General features: G+C 44.1%; 2 protein-coding genes across 13 annotated transcripts in view; one reads left to right on the forward strand and one right to left on the reverse strand.

The window, feature by feature from the left end:
• Positions 1-13,136, forward strand: part of COL8A1 (collagen type VIII alpha 1 chain) — a 155,403-nt gene extending 142,267 nt beyond the window's left edge. For all 3 annotated transcript variants that reach the window (XM_030583207.1, XM_030583222.1, XM_030583214.1), the window contains 2 exons: positions 6,347-6,662; positions 9,328-13,136. In XM_030583207.1, coding sequence (XP_030439067.1) covers positions 6,350-6,662; positions 9,328-11,234 — 2,220 coding nt within the window. In that variant the 5' untranslated portion in view covers positions 6,347-6,349 and the 3' untranslated portion in view covers positions 11,235-13,136. The remainder of the gene's footprint in view (positions 1-6,346; positions 6,663-9,327) is intronic.
• A 4,861-nt stretch (positions 13,137-17,997) lies between these two features.
• ST3GAL6 (ST3 beta-galactoside alpha-2,3-sialyltransferase 6) overlaps positions 17,998-24,344 on the reverse strand; it is a 77,320-nt gene continuing 70,973 nt past the window's right edge. For all 10 annotated transcript variants that reach the window (XM_030583268.1, XM_030583317.1, XM_030583233.1 and 7 more), the window contains 2 exons: positions 23,073-23,225; positions 17,998-18,821 (listed from right to left, as the gene is read on the reverse strand). In XM_030583268.1, the coding sequence (XP_030439128.1) occupies positions 18,741-18,821; positions 23,073-23,225 (234 nt within the window). In that variant the 3' untranslated portion in view covers positions 17,998-18,740. The remainder of the gene's footprint in view (positions 18,822-23,072; positions 23,226-24,344) is intronic.

The following is a 24,344-nucleotide window of genomic DNA, read 5'->3' on the forward strand; positions in this document are numbered from 1 at the left end:
CAGGTTATGGTCTTGAAGGCGCAACAGGCCCATAAGATGGAAGCATCATGGGAAGGGCCATTCACGGTCCAAGAGCGCCTGGGAACTGTAAACTACCTCATAGCATTTCCCAATTTCTCACTAAAACCTAAAGTGTACCATGTTAATTCTCTCAAGCCTTTCTATTCCAGAGACTTACAGGTTTGTCAGTTTACAGTCCAGGGAGATGATGCTGAGTGGCCTGACGGTGTCTACTACGACGGGAAAAAAGACGGTGGCGTGGAAGAGGTGAACCTCTAAACCACCCTGGAACGTCTACAGCGGCGACAAATCAAGGAGCTGTGCACTAGCTTCGCCCCATTGTTCTCAGCCACCCCAGGACGGACTGAACGGGCATACCACTCCATTGATACAGGTAATGCTCACCCAATCAGAACCCCACCCTACCGGGTGTCTCCTCATGCCCAAGCTGCTATAGAATGGGAGATCCAGAACATGCTACAGATGGGTATAATCCGCCCATCTACCAGTGCATGGGCATCTCCAGTGGTTCTGGTACCCAAACCAGATGGGGAAATACGCTTTTGCGTGGACTACCGTAAGCTAAATGCGGTAACTCGTCCGGACAACTATCCAATGCCACGCACCGATGAGCTATTGGAAAAGTTGGGACGTGCCAAGTTCATCTCTACAATGGACTTAACCAAGGGGTACTGGCAAGTACCGCTAGATGAACCTGCCAAGGAGAGGTCAGCATTCGTCACCCATGCGGGGGTGTATGAATTCAATGTCCTTCCTTTCGGCCTTCGAAATGCACCCGCCACCTTCCAGAGGCTGGTAGATGGTCTACTAGCTGGACTGGGAGAATTTGCAGTTGCCTACCTCGATGATGTGGCCATTTTTTCAGACTCCTGGCCCGAACACCTACTACACCTGGAAAAGGTCTTTGAGCGCATCAGGCAGGCAGGACTAACTGTTAAGGCCAAAAAGTGTCAAATAGGCCGAAACAGAGTGACTTACCTGGGGCACCAGGTGGGTCGAGGAACCATAAGCCCCCTACAGGCCAAGGTGGATGTTATCCAAAAGTGGCATGTCCCAAGGTCAAGGAAAAAGGTCCAATCCTTCTTAGGCTTGGCCGGATACTACAGGCGATTTGTACCACACTACAGCCAAATCGCTGCCCCACTGACCGACCTGACCAAAAAGACCCAGCCAAATGCAATTAAGTGGACTGATGAGTGTCAAAAGGCCTTTACCCAACTTAAGGCAACGCTCATGTCTGACCCTGTGCTCAGGGCCCCGGACTTTGACAAGCCATTCCTAGTAACCACAGATGCATCTGAGCGTGGTATAGGAGCAGTGCTCATGCAGAAAGCAACAGATCACAACTTCCATCCTGTCGTGTTTCTCAGCAAGAAACTGTCTGAGAGGGAAAGTCACTGGTCAGTCAGCGAAAAGGAATGCTATGCCATTGTGTACGCCCTGGAAAAGCTATGCCCATATGTTTGGGGACGGCGGTTCCAACTACAAACTGACCATGCTGCACTAAAGTGGCTTCATACTGCCAAGGGGAACAACAAGAAACTTCTTCGTTGGAGTTTAGCTCTCCAAGATTTTGATTTTGAAATTCAACACATCACAGGAGCTTCTAACAAAGTTGCTGATGCACTCTCCCGTGAGAGTTTCCCAGAATTCAGTAGTTAAAAAGTGTTCTTAAAATGTAGAAGTCTGTTAGTTATATACTTAGGGGTATATGTAAGGGTGCATGTGTTGTATTAATCTGTTTATTTTCAAGTTCTAGAAGGAAATAGCCGCCAGTGAGCTTCCCCACTGTCTGCAATTTGGGGGGCGTGTCATAAACAGATAGCTAAGGGTTAATGTCTCTTCCACCTGAAGCACCTGACCGGAGGACCAATCAGGAAACCGGATTTTTTCAACTCTGGGTGGAGGGAAGTTTGTGTCTGAGTCTTTGTTTTCTGTCTGCCTGCTTTCTCTGAGCTTTGGAGAAGTAGTTTCTACTTTCTAGTCTTCTGTTTCTAAGTGTAAGGACAAAGAGATCAGATAGTAAGTTATATGGTTTCTTTTCTTTGGTATTTGCATGAATATAAGTGCTGGAGTGCTTTGATTTGTATTCTTTTGAATAAGGCTGTTTATTCAATATTCTTTTAAGCAATTAACCCTGTATTGTGTCACCTTAATACAGAGAGACCATTTGTATGTATTTTTCTTTCTTTTATATAAAGCTTTCTGTTAAGACCTGTTGAAGTTTTCTTTACTGGGAAATTTCAGGAAAATTGAGTCTGTACTCACCAGGGAATTGGTGGGAGGAAGAAATCGGGGGGGGGGGAGATCTGTGTGTGTTGGATTTGCTAGCCTGATTTTGCATTCCCTCTGGGTGAAGAGGAAAGTACTTTTGTTTCCAGGACTGGAAACGGAGAGGGGGAGTCACTCTGTTTGGATTCACAGAGCTTGTGTCTGTGTATCTCTCCAGGAGCACCTGGAGGGGGGAAGGGAAAAAGGATTATTTCCCTTTGTTGTGAGACTCAAGGGATTTGGGTCTTGGGGTCCCCAGGGAAGGTTTTTCAGGGGGACCAGAGTGCCCCAAAACACTCTAATTTTTTGGGTGGTGGCAGCAAGTACCAGGTCCAAGCTGGTAGCTAAGCTTGGAGGTTTTCATGCTAACCCCCATAATTTGGACGCTAAGGTCCAAATCTGGGACTAAGGTTATGACAGTTTGCTAACACACTTCCATTATTTTAATGAAATATTGAGTTCTTCTAACAATTCAATCCTCTTCAGTTACTTTCAAGTGTGACTTAGGATCATTCTTGGAAAGATTAATGGATATGCACTATGCTAAATTAAGAAAATACAATAATGATATTATACTATTCTATAATTATGTCAAAAAATGCACTAAGAGAATGTTAAAGCTGCAAAATTAAGCATTCAAACATTAGAAAGAACCGGTATTAAGGTTGTCTTTTCTCCCTGTGCAACCTTAATTTGGCCCCTTCGTGCATATTCATTATGATGCAGTTCTCCTAGCTCTGCCACTGACCCATTTTATGAGCTTGGGCAAGTGATTTAAACAATCTGTGCCTTATTTTACCCATCTGCAGAACCTATAGAATATGTATCTGATGTACCTCACAGAAGTGTTGTGCGGCATCATCCTTGTAAAATCTTTGAGGTCCTTATGTAGAAAGTGCTCTTTCTATAATCTGATTAAGTATTATTACTTTCTGTTCTAATCTGAGAGTGGCCAGGCCGGTAAGAGGAGTATATGTTCCACCCAAGTGTTTACCATCTTGTTCCTCTCCATTCATGTTTTATTTGCCTAAATACTACTACTTTGTGGCTGAACACTGCATCCTGAACCATTTGGCTGAAGAAGAAAATCCAAAATGGAGGATATTTCATTTTAATGTGAATTAGGCCGAGTGGCCACAGCCCTATTGGGCTTTTTAAGAGAGCATGGGCTCCCCATATTGGCACCAAAATCAGTGGTCAGATTTACAGAAGAGCTCAGCACGCTGGAAAGAACCTAACAGTGAAGCTGTGCCTTTAGCAATTCCTTATTATTTAAGGGATCATCAAAAAAGGTGTTAAGAGCTTGAGTTCTCTGTAGGAGCTGCCTTACACTGAGGCCCTCTCCCATCCCTCACATACACCCTCAGGTCCCTGCTAAACTGGAAAGGGGGAGCTTGGGGCTGAAGCTAGTAGGAGCAATCCAGCCCCAGGTTGATCCTTCCCTAGGTTCCTTTTGCTCCCCAGGTCTCCCTGCCCTGTGGCTGGTCCGGTTGCCTTTGTCCCACTTTCCTTACACCCTCCCTGACATGGGAGGGGCCTGGAGAAGGGGATCAGAGCAGCTGGTGGAGTGCGCAACCACTTCACTGCTGGACCTGCTCCCTGTGGGTTGTAGGAGGCTCCTGTGACCCACAGGAGGCTTGACACATCCAGGAGCAGAGTACCCGCCAGTACTCCATTAGTTGCATTGATCCCCAACCTCCCTACCCACTTCCATCACCTCAGGGTCAGGGGTGAGACAAGAACTGCAGGCCCAGTTTTTAAGGCAGCAGTTGGAGCCACTGCTGCAACCTTCCCACCCCACCATTGTACCCACCACCCTCGGCTCCAACCACCCTTATCCTTCCCTCCCTCAACAGAGACCCCCCTATTCATACACCGCCCCTTCTGCTCTCACTGACCTGCCCTAGAACTTACCCCTGGAGTATTCTGGGAGGGGGCAGTGGCCATTCTCACTTTCCCTCAGCTTCTGGGGAAGCCTGTCTGGTCAACCTCCCATCTTCCCTCCAGGGGCTGGGGGAGGGGCGTTGCCCCCTACTCCATAGGAGAATCTATCTTCAGGGCAGGACCACTGACCTTCCCCTTCCTTTTGGGTCGGAGGCCCAGGTCCAATGCACACTGAGCCTGGCGGGCTCTGACCTGGCCTGGCCCACTAATGGCTGAGCTGGGGAGCTCACCCCTTCGAGATGGAGAATCCTGCCACACATGGTCTAGTCTCTCCACCAAGGGAACCCCAGTCTCTAGGGGGCAGGGCCTTAGTGGTAGCATCCATACATATGAGGCAGGACCCTCCTTCACAGGATCCAGGAGCTGGTAGACTCCATATATACCTGGCCTGAGCAGGAGGAAGGCAAAACTGCTCTGCCCCCAAATATGCATCATTATGGACATAGTGCCTTGTTCAGTACACTTTACTTTGTCACCTCCAAGACAAAAATGGTCCCAATTCTCTGTTGGGCCCAAACTGCACTTTGCAAAGAGGTGGCGGTAGGGGAGGGAGGGAAAGAAAGAAACTGGATTTAGCTGCCTTTGCACTTCACTGTATTTTCAGGCCATCCACTGGCCTGCCTAGCCCTCGGTGTTAAAGTAAAAGAGCTAGATGGACTCTTAATTTTCATTTGGCTGTAATGGTCTGCTAGATGCTGTTCCACAGCCAAGAATACCCAGAGGACTCTGCTCTGGCCAGGCCTCTGCTCTCCTCCACATATGTGATGGGGGGTGGTGAAGAGTTATTTTGACACCTCGCTACCAGCTGTGGGGACCTCCTTGCTCAAAGCATTCTCTGGAGCGGAGTCTGAGGCCTGGGGGAAGTAAGGGAAGACAGAAGCAGGCCCCAAGTTTGCAGTGTACATTTTGACACTAGCAGCCAAACCACAAATACTCGAATACCAAGTAAAGCATAGACTATAGAGACTCTTCCCACTGCCTCAGATCATCTACGGCCACACCCTACTCCGGTCCCCAAAACCTGTTTTTCCCTAGGAAACTCCCAGGTCTCTGAATCCCTATGTCCCGCCAATACAAAAGGGAAGTGAGCTGGTTGGACATTCAGTTATAACTAAGAACAAGAACGGAGACATAGAATCTGGGCCCTGTGTACGCTGTAGTCACAGAATTCACCCTGCGATGCAGATTTCGGCTCAGAATCTGAGCTCTTCTTTTTTTTAAAGTTACATTTCTAGCCCCCATTATCATGAAGAAAACAGACACATGGACTGAGTGTAGCCAATGTAATGATGTCCGCCTGTGCTCATAGATAGCTTAATACACAAGTTCTGTGAGCAGGGCCAGCTCTAGGCACCAGCAAACCAAGCACATGCTTGGGGCAGCACAATTTCAGGGGCAGCATTCCGGACACCTTTTGTTTGTTTGTTTGTTTGTTGTTTTGCTTCAGCAGTTGCGCTCTCGGAGCTGGGTTTGTTTTCTAGGTTTTTCTGGGGGGCTTGGGGTGGCAAAAAACCTAGAGCTGCCCCTCTCTGTGTGGGGTGAAACATCCTGGTCCTCTCAATGGGGTTTTAACACAAAGAGAACTTAAACAATCAGCATAGTTAACTCTTTCATTGCTGATTATTTTAGTAAAGAGAATTCAGCTAGTGAGCTTATCCCACAAATCCTAATTTGCTTCCCCCACCTGCCCAGGTGACAAAGCCCAAGGCATCCCATATCCAATTACTCTAACTTCCAGTTCCTCTAACGACTTCTGCAGTGCAGATATGCATTTACAATACCAAACACCCATGGCACAGTTAAACCTGAAAGTGTGGGAGCAGCAATGGTATAAAAGAAACCGGATTTAGTATAAACACAAACACAGGGATTATTGTATTGAGTGTATTATTCATGGTTATGTCTAAACAAATCTTCCTATTAAAGTGCATATGAAGCTGCTAAAAATGTTTTCACCAGTGATGCAGAATCCAGAGATCTTGCTACAGAATTTAGGTCCAGCTTGCTGCAGAGAACAAGGGGCTTTGGCTAAGATACAGGATTTCTGTATGAAAATATCATTTGCATGCTTTTATGTGCAATAATTATCTCCTTTTCTTTACTTCTGCAGGTCATGGCTGTGCTGCTAGCCCCTGTGCAGCTGCTGGCAGTGGCTGTAACAGTTTACCTAGAGCTAGTGAGATCCATTCAAGGGGGCGTCTATTATGGGATCAAGCAGCTGCCACCCCATATCTCACAATATCAGGCCCTTGGACAACAAGTACCTCACATGCCACTGGGCAAAGAAGGCATTCCAATGCAACACATGGGCAAGGAGGTGCCACACATGCAATATGGAAAAGAATACCCTCATCTGCCTCAGTACATGAAAGAAATCCCACAACTGCCTATGCTTGGCAAGGAGATGGTGCCAAAAAAAGATAAAGGTAAACAATAGAAAGTGAAATCTCCTCCCACTCCTCTCACGCGCAGGGACCAACACTGGGTTAATATTTTAGGAACCATAATTAGTACCTAACTGCAGATAAATAATGGTCATAAGACATCACTGCTTATTGTTTCTGCAGCCAGGGGCTTACACAGCCTGGCACGCACCCTGAGTGGTTGGCCAGGTTCCTGCCATAGAAGAGCATGCTTGGGTACATGCCCAATGAATGTGGCCCAATCTGCTTGTGGTAGAAGATGGGAGGGGCCAAGCACCAGCTCACAGTGTCATTCACTCAGGTGTGGCCCAGCCACCCCTCCATCATGACAGGAGCAGCGGGGTGATGGAGGGGGCAAATGTGAGTGAGTGGCATTGCAACCTGGCGCTCAAGGTGGCAGCAACCTCAGTCACGTTTGGCCTGGCCACCCCAGCTGCCTAGTTTGCCTATAGCAAGAGCAGCCCAATAACTGCTTTTCCCAGGAAGGGAGATGTAACCAAGGTCCCACACTGCTGGGGGCCCTCATGGCCAGACATAGCACAACAGCTCACTCACTGGGCTACCCCTGAGTTACTCCAGCACTGTGGCAGTTTCTCTGTCAGTAGCTCAGCCCTCTGGCTAGGTCCCCATATTAAGGCCACCCATCCCAGGACCACAGACCTCCAAACACTCCCAAACAAATCTCTTTATCACAAACAAAAATCCTTCCACCCCTCTAGGGCACTTCTTTCAGGCCAATGGGGAACCCAGTCCCACCCTGTACTCTAGCTTCCAGCCCAGCGCCCTGTACTGAACAACTAGGTCTGCTCCTTTACCTGAGCGGCAGTTTTCTTTAGGCCACTTCCTAGCCAGCCTTCTAAGGTCTCCTCTTGGTGATTCCATCTCTTCCCAGCTTAATCAAGCTCTCTCCCAGGGCTTCCTGCCTGGAGGGCTGGCCATAATCTCTGGGCTTTCTGCCTAGCTCTGCCTCCAGAGCTTTTCCCAGCTAAGCTTTATCACCACTTAAGCCTGGCTCTCATTCTATTACTGCAGTCACCTTCTGCTCTTTAGGAGAATTGCCTGATTCCCCTCAGGTAGGGTTCACTCTGTAAGCAGGTTGGCTTAGCCCCAGGCCCTCCAGCCCACAGGGCAGGCTATCCTGGCACAAGGGTTAATGGAGGAGGGCATCCTATCAGCAGGGAATTTCTCTGTGGTCTGGTATGTTTGCCCTGCAGACCTATATAGAAAGATCTGAAAACCTGCAGTCCACAGAGCTAACTTGTAGTATGGGTAGATCTGCATCTGTAAAATGGAAGTAAAATTTATCTACTGCATAGGGTGTAGCGCACTTAGTGTTTGTATAGTGCTTTGAAGATGTTAAGTGCTATATAAATGCTATGGGCTAGATTGTCCCTTGCTCTGTGCATGTGCAGGGAATTAACGGGGGGCAGGGGGTTAAGAACTCCCTTTATGTTCCTCCATGGGCTGTGCACATGCTGTTTCCCTTTCACCCAAGCACACAAGTGAGTGGGGAGGGGGCAGTGCTTTGACTCCACCCTCCCCAAAGCACCAGCCAGAATAGCTGAGCAGGTACACAGGGTGTTATTGTTTGCTGCTGATATATGTCAACAAATCACTAACACCCAGCACCCCACTGCTGAAACAAGGGAGAAGCAGGGCAGGAATTGTGCCTCCCAGAGGTACAATTCCTTCCCTGTGTTCCTACGTATTTCCTCATACACAGGCCTGTTGCAAAACTACAGTCAAGCCCCGACTAGTTTGATGCACTGAGCCAGTACAGATTATTAAATTATTGTGTATCAAATCAGTTTAGATCTTTTAAAATGAAAGGGCACAACATTCAGAGGCAGATAAGACTGGGGATATGGAGCCATGAGAGGCAAAAATGGGTGATTTAGGAGTAATGGGGTAGAAAAGATTAAGAATTCCAGATTTAAGGATAATGCTGAAGATATCACACTGGTAAATACCTTTTTCTGGTTTTCATTGGTTAAGTTCAATTCTTAACATCTCACTATACATTTTTGTATATAACTGGCTGCCATCAGTGCTGAAATACATTGACTTACTAAAAATGCATAGACTTAAGAAGTCTTGCATAAAAGTATCTTTGGCTATTTAGCTTATTTTGCTTGTCAAACCAGGAAAAGCTAGCCCGGGAAAAGCACTTTTTGCTGGTATAAGCTGCTTCTCCACTGGAAGAGATTTGTCAGCATAGCTACAATAGTATAGCTATACCAGCAATATATTTAAGTGTAAACTAAGTCATCAACTAGAGGGGTGACATTTATAACAAAATAAAGAACTACTCAAAATCCAAGGTTTTTGTCATTTCATCACAGACTTGAAAGTTGGCCCATATATGTGGAAAATTGACCTAAGATATGGATAGCTTTTACATAAAAATTAAGGGAAGATTTTGAGAGGAAAATAACTATTTCACATATATTATGAATAAAGTGAAATTTGGGGTGCATGAAGTCATTCAGAACAATAAAAGTGCCATGCTTGATTCTAATCAACAACAACTGGGTCCATGAGCTGGTAGTAGCTAGTGTATCTACCACAAATCCAAGCAATATCTAAATGAGACCAAGCTATTTAAACTGCATATCTGATTTCCAATAAAGCTAAAATTATGATTCATCTCTTTTTTTCTTAAAAATAGAAATTCCATTAGCCAGTTTGAGAGGTGAGCAAGGTCCCCCTGGTGAGCCTGGACCAAGAGGGCCACCCGGGGCCCCAGGATTACCAGGTCATGGAGTGCCAGGAGCCAAAGGAAAACCAGGTCCACAAGGATATCCAGGAATAGGCAAACCAGGTATGCCTGGAATGCCTGGAAAACCAGGAGCAATGGGGCTCCCTGGGTCAAGAGGTGAGATGGGACCAAAGGGAGAGATTGGGCCTATGGGAATACCAGGGCCACAGGGACCACCAGGGCCTCCTGGACTGCCTGGAATAGGAAAACCAGGTGTTCAAGGATTACCAGGACAACCAGGAGTAAAGGGTGAACCGGGAATGAAAGGACCACCAGGACTCCCGGGCCTTCAAGGGCCTAAAGGAGAAAAAGGCATTGGGATTCCAGGTTTACCAGGGTTAAAAGGTCCACCTGGGTTACCTGGCCCTCCAGGTCCAGTTGGACTTCCAGGGATAGGCAAACCAGGAATGACTGGGTTTCCAGGACCACAGGGACCTATAGGTAAACCGGGACTTCCAGGTGAACAAGGGCCACAAGGTCTTCTTGGGGCACCTGGGATTCAAGGTCCACCTGGCCTTCCAGGTGTTGGAAAACCAGGTCAAGATGGAATCCCAGGCCAGCCTGGATTCCCAGGTGGAAAGGGGGAACAAGGCTTGCCGGGTTTACCAGGGCCCCCAGGCCTACCAGGGATTGGGAAACCAGGATTCCCTGGGCCTAAAGGTGATCGTGGCATGGGTGGGTTCCCTGGAGCACTGGGGCCTAAAGGTGAGAAAGGGCACATGGGTCCTCCTGGCATGGGCGGGCCTCCTGGGGAGCCAGGTCAACCAGGATTACCAGGAGTAATGGGGCCATCTGGTGCTGTTGGTTTCCCAGGACCAAAAGGAGAAGGTGGACCTGTAGGGCCTCAAGGACCTATTGGTCCAAAAGGTGAACCTGGCCTACAAGGTTTCCCAGGAAAGCCAGGTTTTCCTGGGGAAGTAGGACCCCCAGGTCTTAGAGGACTACCTGGTCCAATGGGGCCAAAGGGAGAAGCTGGTCACAAAGGTTTGCCAGGCCTGCCTGGTGTTCCTGGGCAATTAGGACCTAAAGGGGAACCTGGAATCCCTGGTGATCAAGGCCAACAAGGTCCATCTGGAATCCCAGGTATCACAGGACCCAGTGGCCCAATCGGACCACCTGGACTTCCAGGACCTAAAGGTGAACCAGGTGTACCTGGTCCACCAGGCTTTCCAGGAGTAGGGAAACCTGGTGTTTCAGGGCTGCAAGGACCACCAGGAAAACCTGGGGCACTTGGTCCACCTGGCCAGCCGGGTCTCCAGGGTCCTCCAGGGCCTCCAGGTCCACCTGGTCCTCCAGTAATAATCCCACCCACCCCACCAGCCATTGGACAATATTTGCCAGAGATGGGGCCTGGCATTGATGGAGTGAAGACTCCACCTGGCTATATGGGCAAGAAAGGCAAGAACGGTGGTGCTGTCTATGAAATGCCTGCATTCACAGCAGAACTCACCACACCCTTCCCACGGGTCGGGGTGCCTGTGAAATTCGACAAACTTCTCTACAATGGCAGGCAGAACTATAACCCACTGACTGGTATCTTCACCTGTGAGATCCCTGGGATTTACTACTTTGCCTACCATGTTCACTGTAAAGGGGCCAGCGTCTGGGTAGCTTTATACAAGAACAATGAGCCACTGATGTATACATATGATGAATATAAAAAAGGTTTCCTGGACCAAGCTTCTGGAAGCACCGTCATTCAACTGATGCCTGGAGACAAAGTTTACATTCAGATGCCATCTGAACAGGCAGCGGGACTCTATGCTGGGCAATATGTTCACTCATCTTTCTCAGGATATTTATTGTATCCTATGTAAAAACAAAACAAAACAAAAACAAAACCCCCTCAGACAAAAATCACAACTCTTTTCCTCTGCTTCAAACTTTTATACCATTGAAAGATGCATTTACTGACAGTTTTAGATCCCACTTGTACAACAAATAAAACACAAAGTTTCACATTATGTGAAACACAGCTTGTTATAAAAATGGTGTGTATCAGGTTCATAACAGTTGTTCTGTATCCAATGGGGACATATTAGCTGTACATTATATATTTCTGTGATACCATACTTACTTCATTTCATTCACAATAACGCAGTATTAAGGGTCAAATCTTGCATACATCACTCACTCCTGTTGCCTATTTAACTGAACATTGATCTAAAGTGTGAGATGAAAAGATAACAAAATAAACAGAATGTATCAGTATGAAATGATCTGATTATATATATATATATATATATATAAAGTTTGAGTAATGAATTTTTTAAACGCAGGTTTTATCTAAACCTGCAACATAAGCAAAGATTCTCTTAGCTGAAATCCTTATTTTCCCCACATACAGTATCACAAGACAGTTTCTTCTAATAAAACACTTAAGATGGAAACAAATGTTAGCACAAGAGAATTTTAATTCACTGCTAGCTGAGGGCTTTATCCAAACAGCCATTGGAATCAAAAGGAAAATTGCCATCAACTTCAGGGGGTAATAGATCATCCCCTAATACCACAGCGTTCCAGAAGCCTCCATATATATTTACAAAGCAGAAGGTAGACATGGTGGACCTGAAATATGGTTTGTCTAATGACTTTAGATATGTTATGCCAAATTATTAAAATAATGTAGCATTTTGGCCAATGAACGTCAGTGCAGTATAAAGAATGCACTTTCCCATACCTTTGCTAAGAAACTGCATTCTGTTCGGCTTTTAAGAGAATGCGCTTGTTCTGGGATTCAGCCAAAATTAGCTTATTAATGAACGTACAGCAAAAGTGGCACTTGCTCTGTTTGCTAAATAATAAATAAACTGGTTTGACATTGTCCAATAATTTTCATCAGTAATAAGGATCAAGCAAACTCTTTTACTTTTGTCTCATTTCCATTGTGTGTGGGTGCTGAGAGGTGTTGGTGGCCTCTGATATACAGGAGGTCAGACTAGATAATCTAATGGTCCCTACTGGCCTTAAACTCTATGACTCATCTGAGAACAATTTCATTTAATGTAATAACTGATTTCCAGTTCTTTTTATTTATGTTTTGTTACCGATTGCCTAAGTTTGTATATGAGCTTACATAGGCATCAAATGCGTGTGTATGTGGGGGAAGCAACATTTTTACAAGGTACTGTCTGTTCAACAATGGTGCTAATCTCACAGCAAAAAATTAATTACTGAGATTAATTTAAAAATATCTTAATACTGTACTTTTCTGTGTTTCCCTTTTCAGAACTGCACAACACACTATTGCATTAGTTTAAAAGTAGGCTGAACACATCTTCTGTGTCTTGACTAATGCAACCCTATTTAATTCAAAATGAACTAGGAACTTCCATGCAGGAAAAAAAAAGATTTAACTGGCATGACCATTATTTAAATACAGAGTATAATGCAGTGTATTACCAACACAGCACTGCAATGATTGTAGTGTGGTGTGTGATCTCAGATATTTTATGGAATGTTGGTGGCAATGGACAGTTTACCAGACACTGGTGACTTTGGTGAGTTTCCAGAATATGTATGAGATATGTCAATAGCAAATAATTTTTGTATTTAAATTTTTTGTACTGATTTGAAAAAAATATCTTATTAAATATCTAAAAAATAAAAAAAGTTTCCCTTTATTAACAGAACGACTAGAAAGAAAGTTTGAAGCACCAAATTCGCATTTTGGAGTACAAGGACACTCAGAATCTATTAAAAACAAACCAGTGTGAATGATGATCTACAAAGGACATTATTTTTGTTTGCCAAGCTTGCTGTTAATCCATATTACAAAGAAACCAATGTAATCGCAGAACATTTACCAATAGATGGTGCCTCTAGAATCCTGAATGTGTTAATATGCAAATATCACTCTGAGAAAACACCACTGGCATTCCCACATAGGCCTTAATCCAGCATGGCCTTGCTTGATGCACAGCAGTGTGTTGTGGAGGCTGAGGGAGAGAGAGTTTAAGCATAGTACTGGTTGGTGTGGAGAACTATGTACCTTGCTTGAAAACACAGATTGAGAAAAGGGTGGAGCATAGGAAGAGAGGGGATGTGCCTTGAGAGACACAAGCTTAAGTATGATCCCCATCATTCTGGGTGGGCATTTAGTGACAGTCTCCTTTTAAGCCTTGAACCTACCAACAGGCATAAATATACTGTGGGCTACACAGCATGCTGCTGAGGATGGGCCATCAGATTGGGAGTCAAGAGATCTGAATTCTGTTCCCAGAACTGCCATTGTAGAACAGAGAAATTTACTCACCAAACTGGCATGGAGTGGGAAACAATCTGATACTGAAATGGACCAGTAGCAAATCCCTGGTTTTTGATTGCTCAGACAGAGACCAGAGAACAAATTTTAATTCTCATGGACGATCCCCTCATGTGCTCTTGGGGCAGGGCAGCCTCTTACTCACGGAAAAATGTAATGTCACAATCTAGCACAAAACATCAAAACAAAAATGAATGGGTCCGCATATTCATTCATGGTGGATTTTTTTCTTCTTCTTTTTGATCAGAGTCACACTCGGAATCCCTAAAACCACAAACTGAAGAAAGGGCTTTTTCTTTTCCAAACTCAAATTCATGGGGGCAAAGTGAGAAAAAAGGAACAGCACTGAAGCATTAAACAATATGTTCTTTAGTATTTCTCTCTGTGCTTTTCCTTTGAAGTCTCTCGTGAGCTTCCTCTTTCACTCATGAAGATTAAAAACCCATGAAAACATTGCCTCTAAGAGAATTTTTTTCTTTGACAATTTACCATCATCAACCGTGACAAGATTTTGCTTTTGCTCAGCATAAAGTAGTTGAAACCTGATTTGCAAAAAGTGTCATTCTTCCCAAAAAAGAGTGATTTTGCCCTGCCCTTCAATTTTGAGAAAGCAAAAGCTGATAATCTGACAATATTCAAAACTCCACTTAACACACCTATTAACAGCCAATGACTGTCAAAATAAAGTTTGTATTAAAAGGCACATAAAAATCAAGCTAAACAGCAAATGAAATCCAATATTTACTGAAACTAGAAAAACATTGATTTTTCACATTCTTAAAATTATACACTTTATTTAAACACAAACAACACCCCTGCTCCTATGTTTTAGGTTAAGAAAATATTTAAAGGTGCCCTTTAGGGGTATTTGAAAAAAAGATACGTATACTAATGAGTACATAACAAGACACATCACATATTAATTATTAAACCCTTCTTGTCATTCCAAAATAGGAATATATTTTCATTTGAAATGTAATCTACAGATGTGCATTAAACACTCACAGATTCATCCTTAGTGCATTAATCTATAACTTGCCTTTTAGTTACATCTCAGAATTGCCCTTAATTGTTACAGTTGAAGAAATTAAGATAACTTTCACAACAAAGCAAGCTCAGTCCATTGCTTTAAGAATCTTCCCCAAAGGCCACTGAAGACTCTCATTGACTTCAGTGGTGTTTTGAAAGGGGCCTTAAAGCAAATGGACTATTGCAGCTGACAGAAAGAAAATGGAAATTCACTAATATTTGGCACAGTTATGCTGGCACTGTACATGGAAGTACAGCTTGCAGTACCCTGGAATTCATACATTGAAGACTCCAACTTGTGCTGCTGCAGCTATCAAATTAAAAAGCAGCTTTCAATAGAGTGGCCCATTGTAGATTCTGTACCCTCTAGACCAAATAAGAATGAAAGCAAATCTTAGAAAAAGATCCTGCTTTAAATTAGTTGCTCAATTTAAATAAATTAGTTGCTCAATATATTTTTAAAGAGAAAAATCTCAAGCCAAGTTGGAATAACAGTGGCACAGGATGACCTTAAAAATGAGTGTTATATTTAAAACAGACACCATGATTCTGATTCTCCACTACTTAGCACCATGTGTATTTACACCTGTGCAAAATGGGCGCAAAACGCTACTCTTCTGATTTGAAATCACATTGTGTCAGTATTCCCCTGGTGTAAATGACTACAATGGGTACATAAGAGTGGAGAAACAGGTCCAATGTATACAGAATTCTATAAAGCCTGCATTATGCTACCAAAAAAATCGTCATCGTAATTATTTCACTGCTTAGTATCAAAGATAAAATTAATTACCCATAAAGGATGCTTTCTAATGACAGTACCCTCTGCTCTATGCATTTAGCATTCAGAGCATGTATTAGGGGAACTCTGAAAGCTTAACTTTGCTCTTTGCATTCCCTCACAACCATCTCCCCATTCCCGGTTGTCACCATTTGGTGATATGTGTATAGTCTAAGTGAATAACGAGACTGTCACAAACCCTAACTGTCAGCTCTTATGGCTGAAACCTACTCATAACTTATTACTATGTCTCCAAACAAACAAAAAATCTTATGACAGGAACTTAAGAAGAGATGTAGGTGGATGAGAGTAGATTTATGGATGATACCAATTTGGAGAACAACAAGTATAGATGAGGAACTAATCACTTCTCCAAAGCTGTGTCTTGCTACATCCCTTCTTCAATGAGGAAGAAGGTGGAGAGGAAAGGAAAGAGAAATGACAAAGATAAATATCAGGGTACTCTCAAAAAGAAAGGGAAAATTATATAGCTAATTTTGGAAAGTGATCCTGTAATACTAAACGCTGACACTTTGATACAGTTGGACACTTTGGTACAAGTCGTTACTGCCTACATTCTGCCAGAATGTAACGGGTTCTATACAGATACTTAAGAGACCTTATGTAGTTGTACCAGCATGAGGCTGCCACGTTCCTAGTTTTATAAGGTAGAATTTTCACTTCTGGCCTACTCTGTTTCCCCTGAAGTGGGAGTTTTACCAAATGTCTTCAAGAGCAGCAGAGTTAGGCCAATGCTGACACTGAATGCTCTTTGAAAGACGCACATGTAGTAATTACATAAAAGCTTCTCTCAACAGCACTAGACACATAAAATAAAGACTGTAGTTCTGATGCAACTTCCTCATGGTTTTCTTTCCACACAGACAAGCCTTTTAAATTAATTGAAATAAATGCTGGCCAGTTTCAAGAGGTCTTGTGAAAAACAATGTATCAGTTTGCGTAAGGGCCTAAAAATGAAGGCAGTGTGGAGATGAGAAAAATAGTGGAAACATGATTAACAGAGCAAGAGCCTCAATATCACCTTCCAAAGACATTTGGAATTACTCAAAGTCATCATGTCCTTACAAAATGTAGTGTGATGTGGCCTCACTAGAGCCTAAACCTGACTAATCCAACAAGCTTAATCTGAGACCATCAGGGGTAAAAAAAATTATAGCACTCATTAGAACCAAGCAGCTAAAAAAAAAAAAAAAGAGGGTGAGACTCAATTTTTTTTTTTAATACTTGTAACAATTCTGACAGACAAAAATAGAAAATGGGTAATAGAAAATCTTTGACCACTTCACTCTAAGCTAAACCAGGTATTTGTTTACTTTTACGATGCTAGGAAATTGTGGTCAATACTCTATAGCAAGATTCAGTCTTTTGCTTCATGCCCTCATTTCTGAAGAACGCAATCCTGTGGTCCCAGTTTGTTAGATTAATCTCTGTTCAAATTAATATTTACTGCTGTAGAATATTGGATTATTTTATCCACTTTCAAAATTCTTTTGAAGCATACTTCTTTATGATTTTCTAATTCCTAGAAGATTGATCAATTGACCACAGAGTTTTAAAACATACCTTTCATGACTAATGTACCTTATAGGATGATTAGAATGGAATTTTACTTTGCCACTTAGACCTTCATAGCTCCTGGCAACATTCTCAATTAGATTTCACTTAGAGCTACCATGGACATCTCGGAGACAACTGATTCACAATATATGACCATCCTATGAAATATCTTATAGTTAAAGATCCTGAGTACAAAAATTCAAAAGACCCTAAGTGACTTAGAAGTCCAGGCCCCATTTTCAGAATGACTTAGGCACTTAGGAGTTTCGATTTAGGCTCCAAAGTACCTAAATCACTTTTGAAAATAGGGTTTAGTCTCCTAAATCATTTAGGTGCTTTTGAAACTGTTACCCTCTCTCTCTCATACACGCACCCCCCCACACACACACTCTCTGCCTAAAACTCAAGAGAATAGGAAAAAAGAAAAGGAAAGGAGGACAAAGGAATTGCCAGATAAAAACAAAATTGTAACTCCCAGAACTGGTCAATGTGTGTCTCAGATCCTGCCTTGCTCACAATATAGAAGATAATTGGTACATGTAATGATCTGCTGGTGCCCTTGAAACCCTTCACAGTTACCTGTTATGGTGAGGGGAACTGTGCTGTTTTGGAAAATACATCTTCATCTTTGGGAGAATAAGAAGTGTCAAGGCCTCCGGAGTATGTGTGTTTGGGGCGGGGAGGGAAATCTATGCATCAAAGACATTTTGTGTAAAAGAAATTTTAAATTTACAAACTCAAGATTCTAGTTCATATTCATTGGGGAGTTCTGGTTGCGAATTCATCTTAAAGTGGTCAATACTGCACAATGGTGCCAAGACGACTCAAATATTTAAAACTCTTCTATAATTCCACAGTTTAAAGGAGATTGTCCCTACCTCTTAAAATGAATTCAGGGGCTTGTGAAATAAATCAGACTGACAGCACTGAACAAATGTATCCATAAATTAGATACAGCACGAGCAGCATCAATCCAGACTTCCCCACACTGTTATACCAGTGGGTCTCCAACCCAGGTGTACACACGCTACATCCAGGAGTCCATGGGCAGTTTAGTCTGGGGCCAGTTTGTTGAGACAGACAACAAGAAAACACCAGCCTGCATGAATTATGAAGATGATTTTCTATGATATGGCATCTGCCCAGGTGGACTGAGATTAAAACGCACTTTATATACTGTACAGCTACTAGACCCCCTTCAGATAGTAATGATTTGCAGATACACTTATCCCAAATTGTTTTCAAACCAGAACAGAGAGGTGAAACACTTTGTATCCCTTAATCAATTATCTCATAGCCTTCCAAGTCTCTGGGCAACAGGAAAGGAAGATACGGAAAAGAAATCAGTTGCTGAAAAAATTTCTTATTGTTAAATAAATGGTGTGCATCATATTTTTATATATCCCTGATATTTTTTAGCTGAAGGTTGTATTTTTTCATAATTACATAGATTCACAGAAATCAGTTCACTCTAGTTGTGTGCCAGGAGATGGCGATAATCATCATCAGTCTTAGACAGTGGAACTCCGCTACCACCACCTTTATGAGGCATCTGTGCTTCTTTTAAATATTTCTTTAACAGATATGGCATTTAAAAAATAAAAATACAGTACAAAAAATAAAATCTATCTTGTTGAAAATAGCGATCATTCTTCCATTGTCTATTCAGTCTCACGTCAAGCTGACCACAAACTGCTTATCTATAAGCGACTTCAAAAACTTTTGCTCAGCAATGATGTTGTGGTATCCATTCTAAAGAGGGGGGGAAAAACAAGACAAAATCAAACTGTTACTGCAAGCAACAAAGGTTCACTTTTTTCCATGAATCAAATGGGTTACCTAGACAATACTATAGCCAGAATCTTTTGTGGAAAGGACTCATACATTTATAGGCAATGCCTACTCTGCACACCATTGGTGACAGCATATAGTGTTCACATAGCTACACGCTGCAATGAAAAGCAGGCTATGTCAGTGAAAGGCTCTGGCAGGGCGAGGCAGCAGGGATAGTTCTCCCCCTGCCAGAGCCTTTCGCCACTGGCAGAGTCTTTACCTATGACAGTAAAAGGCCCAAGCAGCAGGATACTACATTGCTAAAAAATAGCTGTGTAGATAGGGAGACCTGGCTTGGGTGAGTAGAGAGCTATGTATGGCATGTACTCAGGTGTGTCCATAGTATACACATCTACCCTGATATAACGCGACCCAATATAACATAAATTTGGATATAATGCGGTAAAGCAGTGCTCGGAGGGGGTGGGGTGAGGGGGTGCACTCCGGCGGATCAAAGCAAGTTCAATATAATGCGGTTTCACCTATAACACAGGAAGATTTTTTGGCTCCCGAGGACAGTGTTCTATCGGGGTAGAGGTGTACCTGCCTAAACTGTCCTTCACTGGCTACACTGCTACATATACCCTTGCTGGGGCTGTATTCTACAGCCACTGAAAGAAGCGTGCAGTGTGGATATATCTAAAGGCTGAGGAATAGCCTCTCCAGGGAAGTGGTGGAAGTCAAAACCGGACTAGACCCATATTAGAAGGAAACTCTACTGCAGGGGATAATCTATCAGTGGCAGAGAGATGGACTGGGTGTGACCTCAGAAGCCTCTTCTATCACGAACTTCTAGGATTCCACACCATGCTTATATGAAATATAAATATAAACATTTAGAAAACTTCTTTCTACATAAAGAATCAGAAAAGAATTTATTTTTAAAGCTCCACCTGATTTCATGAATTGTGAACATAGGAATGTTTGGCAGGTCTGTGTCCTGTCAGTCAGTCTCTAGCCAGCACATCAAAAACAGATTGGAATTTGGAGGGAGGGGCTCTCTCCTCTTCCTCGGCCCCAATCCAAAGCCTTCTGAAGTAAATGGAAGTCTTTTCACTGACTTCAATGTATTTTGGATCAGGCCCTACACAAACCTGCCAAATCCTGTGGGGACAGACTAGGGGTTTTCTGACTCTTCTGTGTGTCTGTGGAAAAAAAACCACCTAGGGAAATCCTCAACTGATTGGCCATCTGTTTTTCCTCATTCCCTGCCTCTTGTACAGCAGCAGCTAACACTGCCCCTGTTAAGCAGAGCTCTCCCTGTCTCCTCAGGAGCAAACAGAAAATTTCAGATAGGGCAGAGTGTAGAGCAGGGGTGGGCAAACTTTTTGGCCTGAGGGCCACATTGGGTTTCGGAAATTGTATGGAGGGCCGGTTAGGGGAGGCTGTGCCTCCCCAAACAGCAAGGCATGGCCTGGTCCCTGCCCCCTACTCCCTCCGCGCTTCTCGCCTCCTGACAGCCCCCCCCCGGGACTCCTGCCCCACCTACCCCCCCAGCTCCCTGTCCCCTGACTGCTCCTGGAACCCCGACCCCTGACTGCCCCCCACCATCCTATGCAACCCTTCCTCTTATTTCTGACTGCCTCCCGGAACCCCTGCCCATGACTGCCCCCCGCTGCACATTCCAACCCCCTGCTCCTTCCTGACTGCCCCCCAGGACCCTTGCAACCATTCAACCCCCCCTATTCCCCACCCTCTGACTGCCCTGACCCCTGTCCACACCCCTGCCCCCTGAACAAGGGCTGCCCAAAGGATTCAGGGGGCCCCCGCCCCTGAATTGCCACCAAAGACCCGGCACTTCGGCTGCGAGTCCCGGGGCAGAAGGACCCCCTGCCGCAGGTCTTCAGGGCACTTCAGCAGCAGGTCCCGGGGTGGAAGGACCCCCCCCCACCTCTGAATTGCCGCCAAAGACCCGGAGCAGAAGCAGCTCCGGGGGCCCGGGCCCTGCGAGAGTTTTATGGGGGCCCCAGAGCAAGTGAAGGACCCTGCTTCAGAGGCCCCGAAAAACTTTCATGGGGGCTCTAGGGCAAATTGCCCCGCTTGCCACCCCCCCACCGGGCGGCCCTGCTCTGAACACCACCCCAAACTCCTCTGCCCTCTACCCAACCCCACCTGCACTCTGCCCCCTTACCGCGCTGCCTGGAGCACTGGTGGTGCTACAGCCGCGCCACCGCACAGCACAGAGCACTGGGTCAGGTTGGGCTCTGCAGCTGTGCTGCCCAGGTGCCCAGAGCATTGCGCCTGCAGCGTGGCGTGCTGAGGCTGCAGGGGAGAGGGAACAATGGGGGAGGGGCCGGGGGCGAGCCTCCCGGGGCAGGAGCTCAGGGGCCATGCAGGAGGGTCCTGTGGGCTGAATGTGGCCCGCAGGCCGTAGTTTGCCCACCTCTGGTGTAGAGGAAAGTAGCTGCTGGCCCAAATAATTTCTACAAGAGGGCAGGAAGGAGCAGAAAACCCCCCAGCAGATCAAGGCTAGCTCTGCTCTTTGCTTCTTGGTTCCTTCTGACAGAAACCTGCCTGGCAGGAAAGTTTTGAAATCTGCCTCTCTTCCACTGGAAGATTTGTTGAAGCCTAATTTTCTTCTTTGACATGGTTTCTGGACTACTGCATGGGGGGAAGCAGTAAACTCCCTCTGAAGCACCTGGCATTGGCCACTGTCAGAAGACAGGATACTGGGCTAGATGGACCTTTGTTCTGAACCAGTATGGCCATTCTTATGATGTGATATATCTTGATTTTGGTAAGGCTTTGACAGAGTCCCACATGACATTTCCATAAGTAAACTAGGGAAATGTGATCTAGATGACATCTACTATAATGTGGATGTACAACTGGTTGAAAGACCGTACTCAAAGAATAGTTATCAATGGTTCGCTGTCAAACTGGGAGGGTGTATCTAGTAGGGTCTCGCCAGGGTCGGTCTTGGTTCCATTCAATATTTTCATTAATGAGTTGGATAGTGGAATGGAAAATGTGGTTATAAAATGAGTAGATGACACCAAGCTGGGAGCGGTTGCAAGTACTTTAGAGAACAGGATTAGAATTCAAAACAACTTTGACAAACTGGGGAATTGGTCTGAAATCAACAAGAAGAAATCTCATAAAGACAAGGGCACAGTACTAAACTTAGGAAAACAAAATCAAATGCACAACTACAAAATGGGGAATAACTGGTTAGGTGATAGTACTGCTGAAAAGGATCTGGGGGTTACAGTGGATCACAAGTTGATGTGAGCCAGGAATCATTCTGGTTGCACCCAGATTTGAGCCAACAATGTGATGCAGTTGTGAAAATGGTGACTATTGTTCAGGGGTGTATTAACAGGAACTTTATATGGAAGACCTGAGGTAACTGTTCCACTTTACTCTGCACTTGTGAGATCCCTACTGAAGTACTGTGTCCAATTCAGGATGCTACACTTAATGAAAGATGTGGACAAATTGGAATGAGTCTAGAGGAGAGCAACAAAAATGATACAAAGTTTAGAAAACCTGACCTATGAGGAAAGGTTAAAAAAAAGGGACACGTTTAGTCTTGAGAAAAGATGACTGAGGGGGACCTAATAGTCTTTAAATGCATTAGGGGCTGTTATAAAGAGGATGGAGATCAACTGTTCTTATCTACCTTCCTGGGACATGGAGAAGTAATGGGCTTAATCTGCAGCAATGGAGATTTAGATTTGACTTTGGAAGAATGTTCTAACCATAAGGGTCATTAAGCTGTGGAAGGTTACCAAGGGAGGTTGTGGAATCCCCACCATTGGAGGTTTTTAAGAACAGGTTAGAGAAACACCTACCCAGGATGGTCTAGGTAGGTTTACTTAGTTCTGGGTCATTGTGGGAAGATGGATGAGGTGAACCTCTCAAGGTCCCTCCCAGCCCTATATTTCTGCAGAATGTGTCAGTTTTGATGAACTGGCATTTTCCAACAGAAAAACATTCCATTGGAAAACTTCTGACCAGCTCCACCCATTTGACAGAAAGGGAAACTGAGGCAGGATAAAGTGATTTGCCTAACACCAAAAAGCCAATCACTACTAGAGCCAGGAATAGAACTCAAGACTTTCTGACTCCTAAACCATGCTCATTCTTTCAGATCATTGTGTCTCCCAACTTATTAGCACAACACTATTTTTCTCTAAGCATTTCCCATAAAAGAAAATAGTACATTACCTCAATCATCTCAGACATGGTCTCATTGCCATAATAGTGCAAAGAACTGTTTCGGTCAGTGAAGTTGTACTTAAAGCCTGCCAGGTGAACTTCATTGCATATGTGAAATGCCAGTGTGATGGCAATTAGCCCTGTTGTAGGATGTTGGGGTTTCTAAAAGCACAAACAAACAAATATAATTGTCATCTTGATATAAGGAGACAAACTCAAGAGTAGGGGTTTTAACAATAACATAAAACCTACTAATGACTCTGCAGTACTAAGAAGTTGGCAACATTGCTAAAAGTAGCTCTGAGCTTTTTCAGAACTGGAAATTTCAGAAAGAAAGAAAAAAATATTTCTTCTTGAAGAAAAATAGTCAAGAGTGATGAACTTGTTTATGTCCAAAAATGTCCCTCCTCTAAAAGTAGACCCAGCAACACATATCCACACCATACAAGCCAAAATATCACTTTGTACATTAAAAATAATTATGAACAGTGTCCAGTTTTTAATTCTGAAGAGCCAATTAAAATGTATTACCAGAGCAGAGAAAGACTATTTGAATATTCAATTCATTGTTACTGCTGGATCTATCTGATGATCTATTGCAGCAGTCTCCAACCTTTTTATGCCCAAGATCACTTTTTGAATTTAAGGGCAACCCAGGATCTACCCCAACCCTTCCCCAAAGCCCTGCCCTGCTCACTCCACCTTCCACTCTATCCGTTGCTCACTCTCCCCCACCGTCAGTTCCTTTCACTGGGCTGGGGTAGGAGGTTGGGGTTCAGGAGGGGGTGCGGGCTCTGGGCAGGGGCTGAGGGGTTGGGATGCAGGAGGAGGTGCTGGATCAATCCTGCATAGGCAGGGAGAGGGACTGGACAACGTAATGGATAGATGGATCTTCTCCATTCCTTATTTCTATGAAACTGGCTTCTGAGGACTGGAAGAGAGGCCTTAAGCTCAGATAGATAGGGCCAAAAATATTTTTCATTAGCACATCATATTGAGATATTCTGATTTCCTAAACATTTGGTTCAGAGGAGTGAAGAAGTCTTACTTTATAACACTTCACACTGTAGAACATTGCCACAAAAAGTTTGATGGGTTTATCATAAAAATGCCATGTAAGAGTAAACATGCTCCATAAGGGCTTTAATATTCAGTTCTTTTGTAAATGGAAATCAGAATCAGAAAACGGAATCATTATTTACGTGGAACTTTATCAAGTTACAGTATACTCTGAAAATAATATAAATTTACAATACACAGAGTGGTTGCCTCATAGTCCTG

This window comes from Gopherus evgoodei, chromosome 1, assembly GCF_007399415.2.
Source record: "Gopherus evgoodei ecotype Sinaloan lineage chromosome 1, rGopEvg1_v1.p, whole genome shotgun sequence".
NCBI classification, from domain to species: domain Eukaryota; kingdom Metazoa; phylum Chordata; order Testudines; family Testudinidae; genus Gopherus; species Gopherus evgoodei.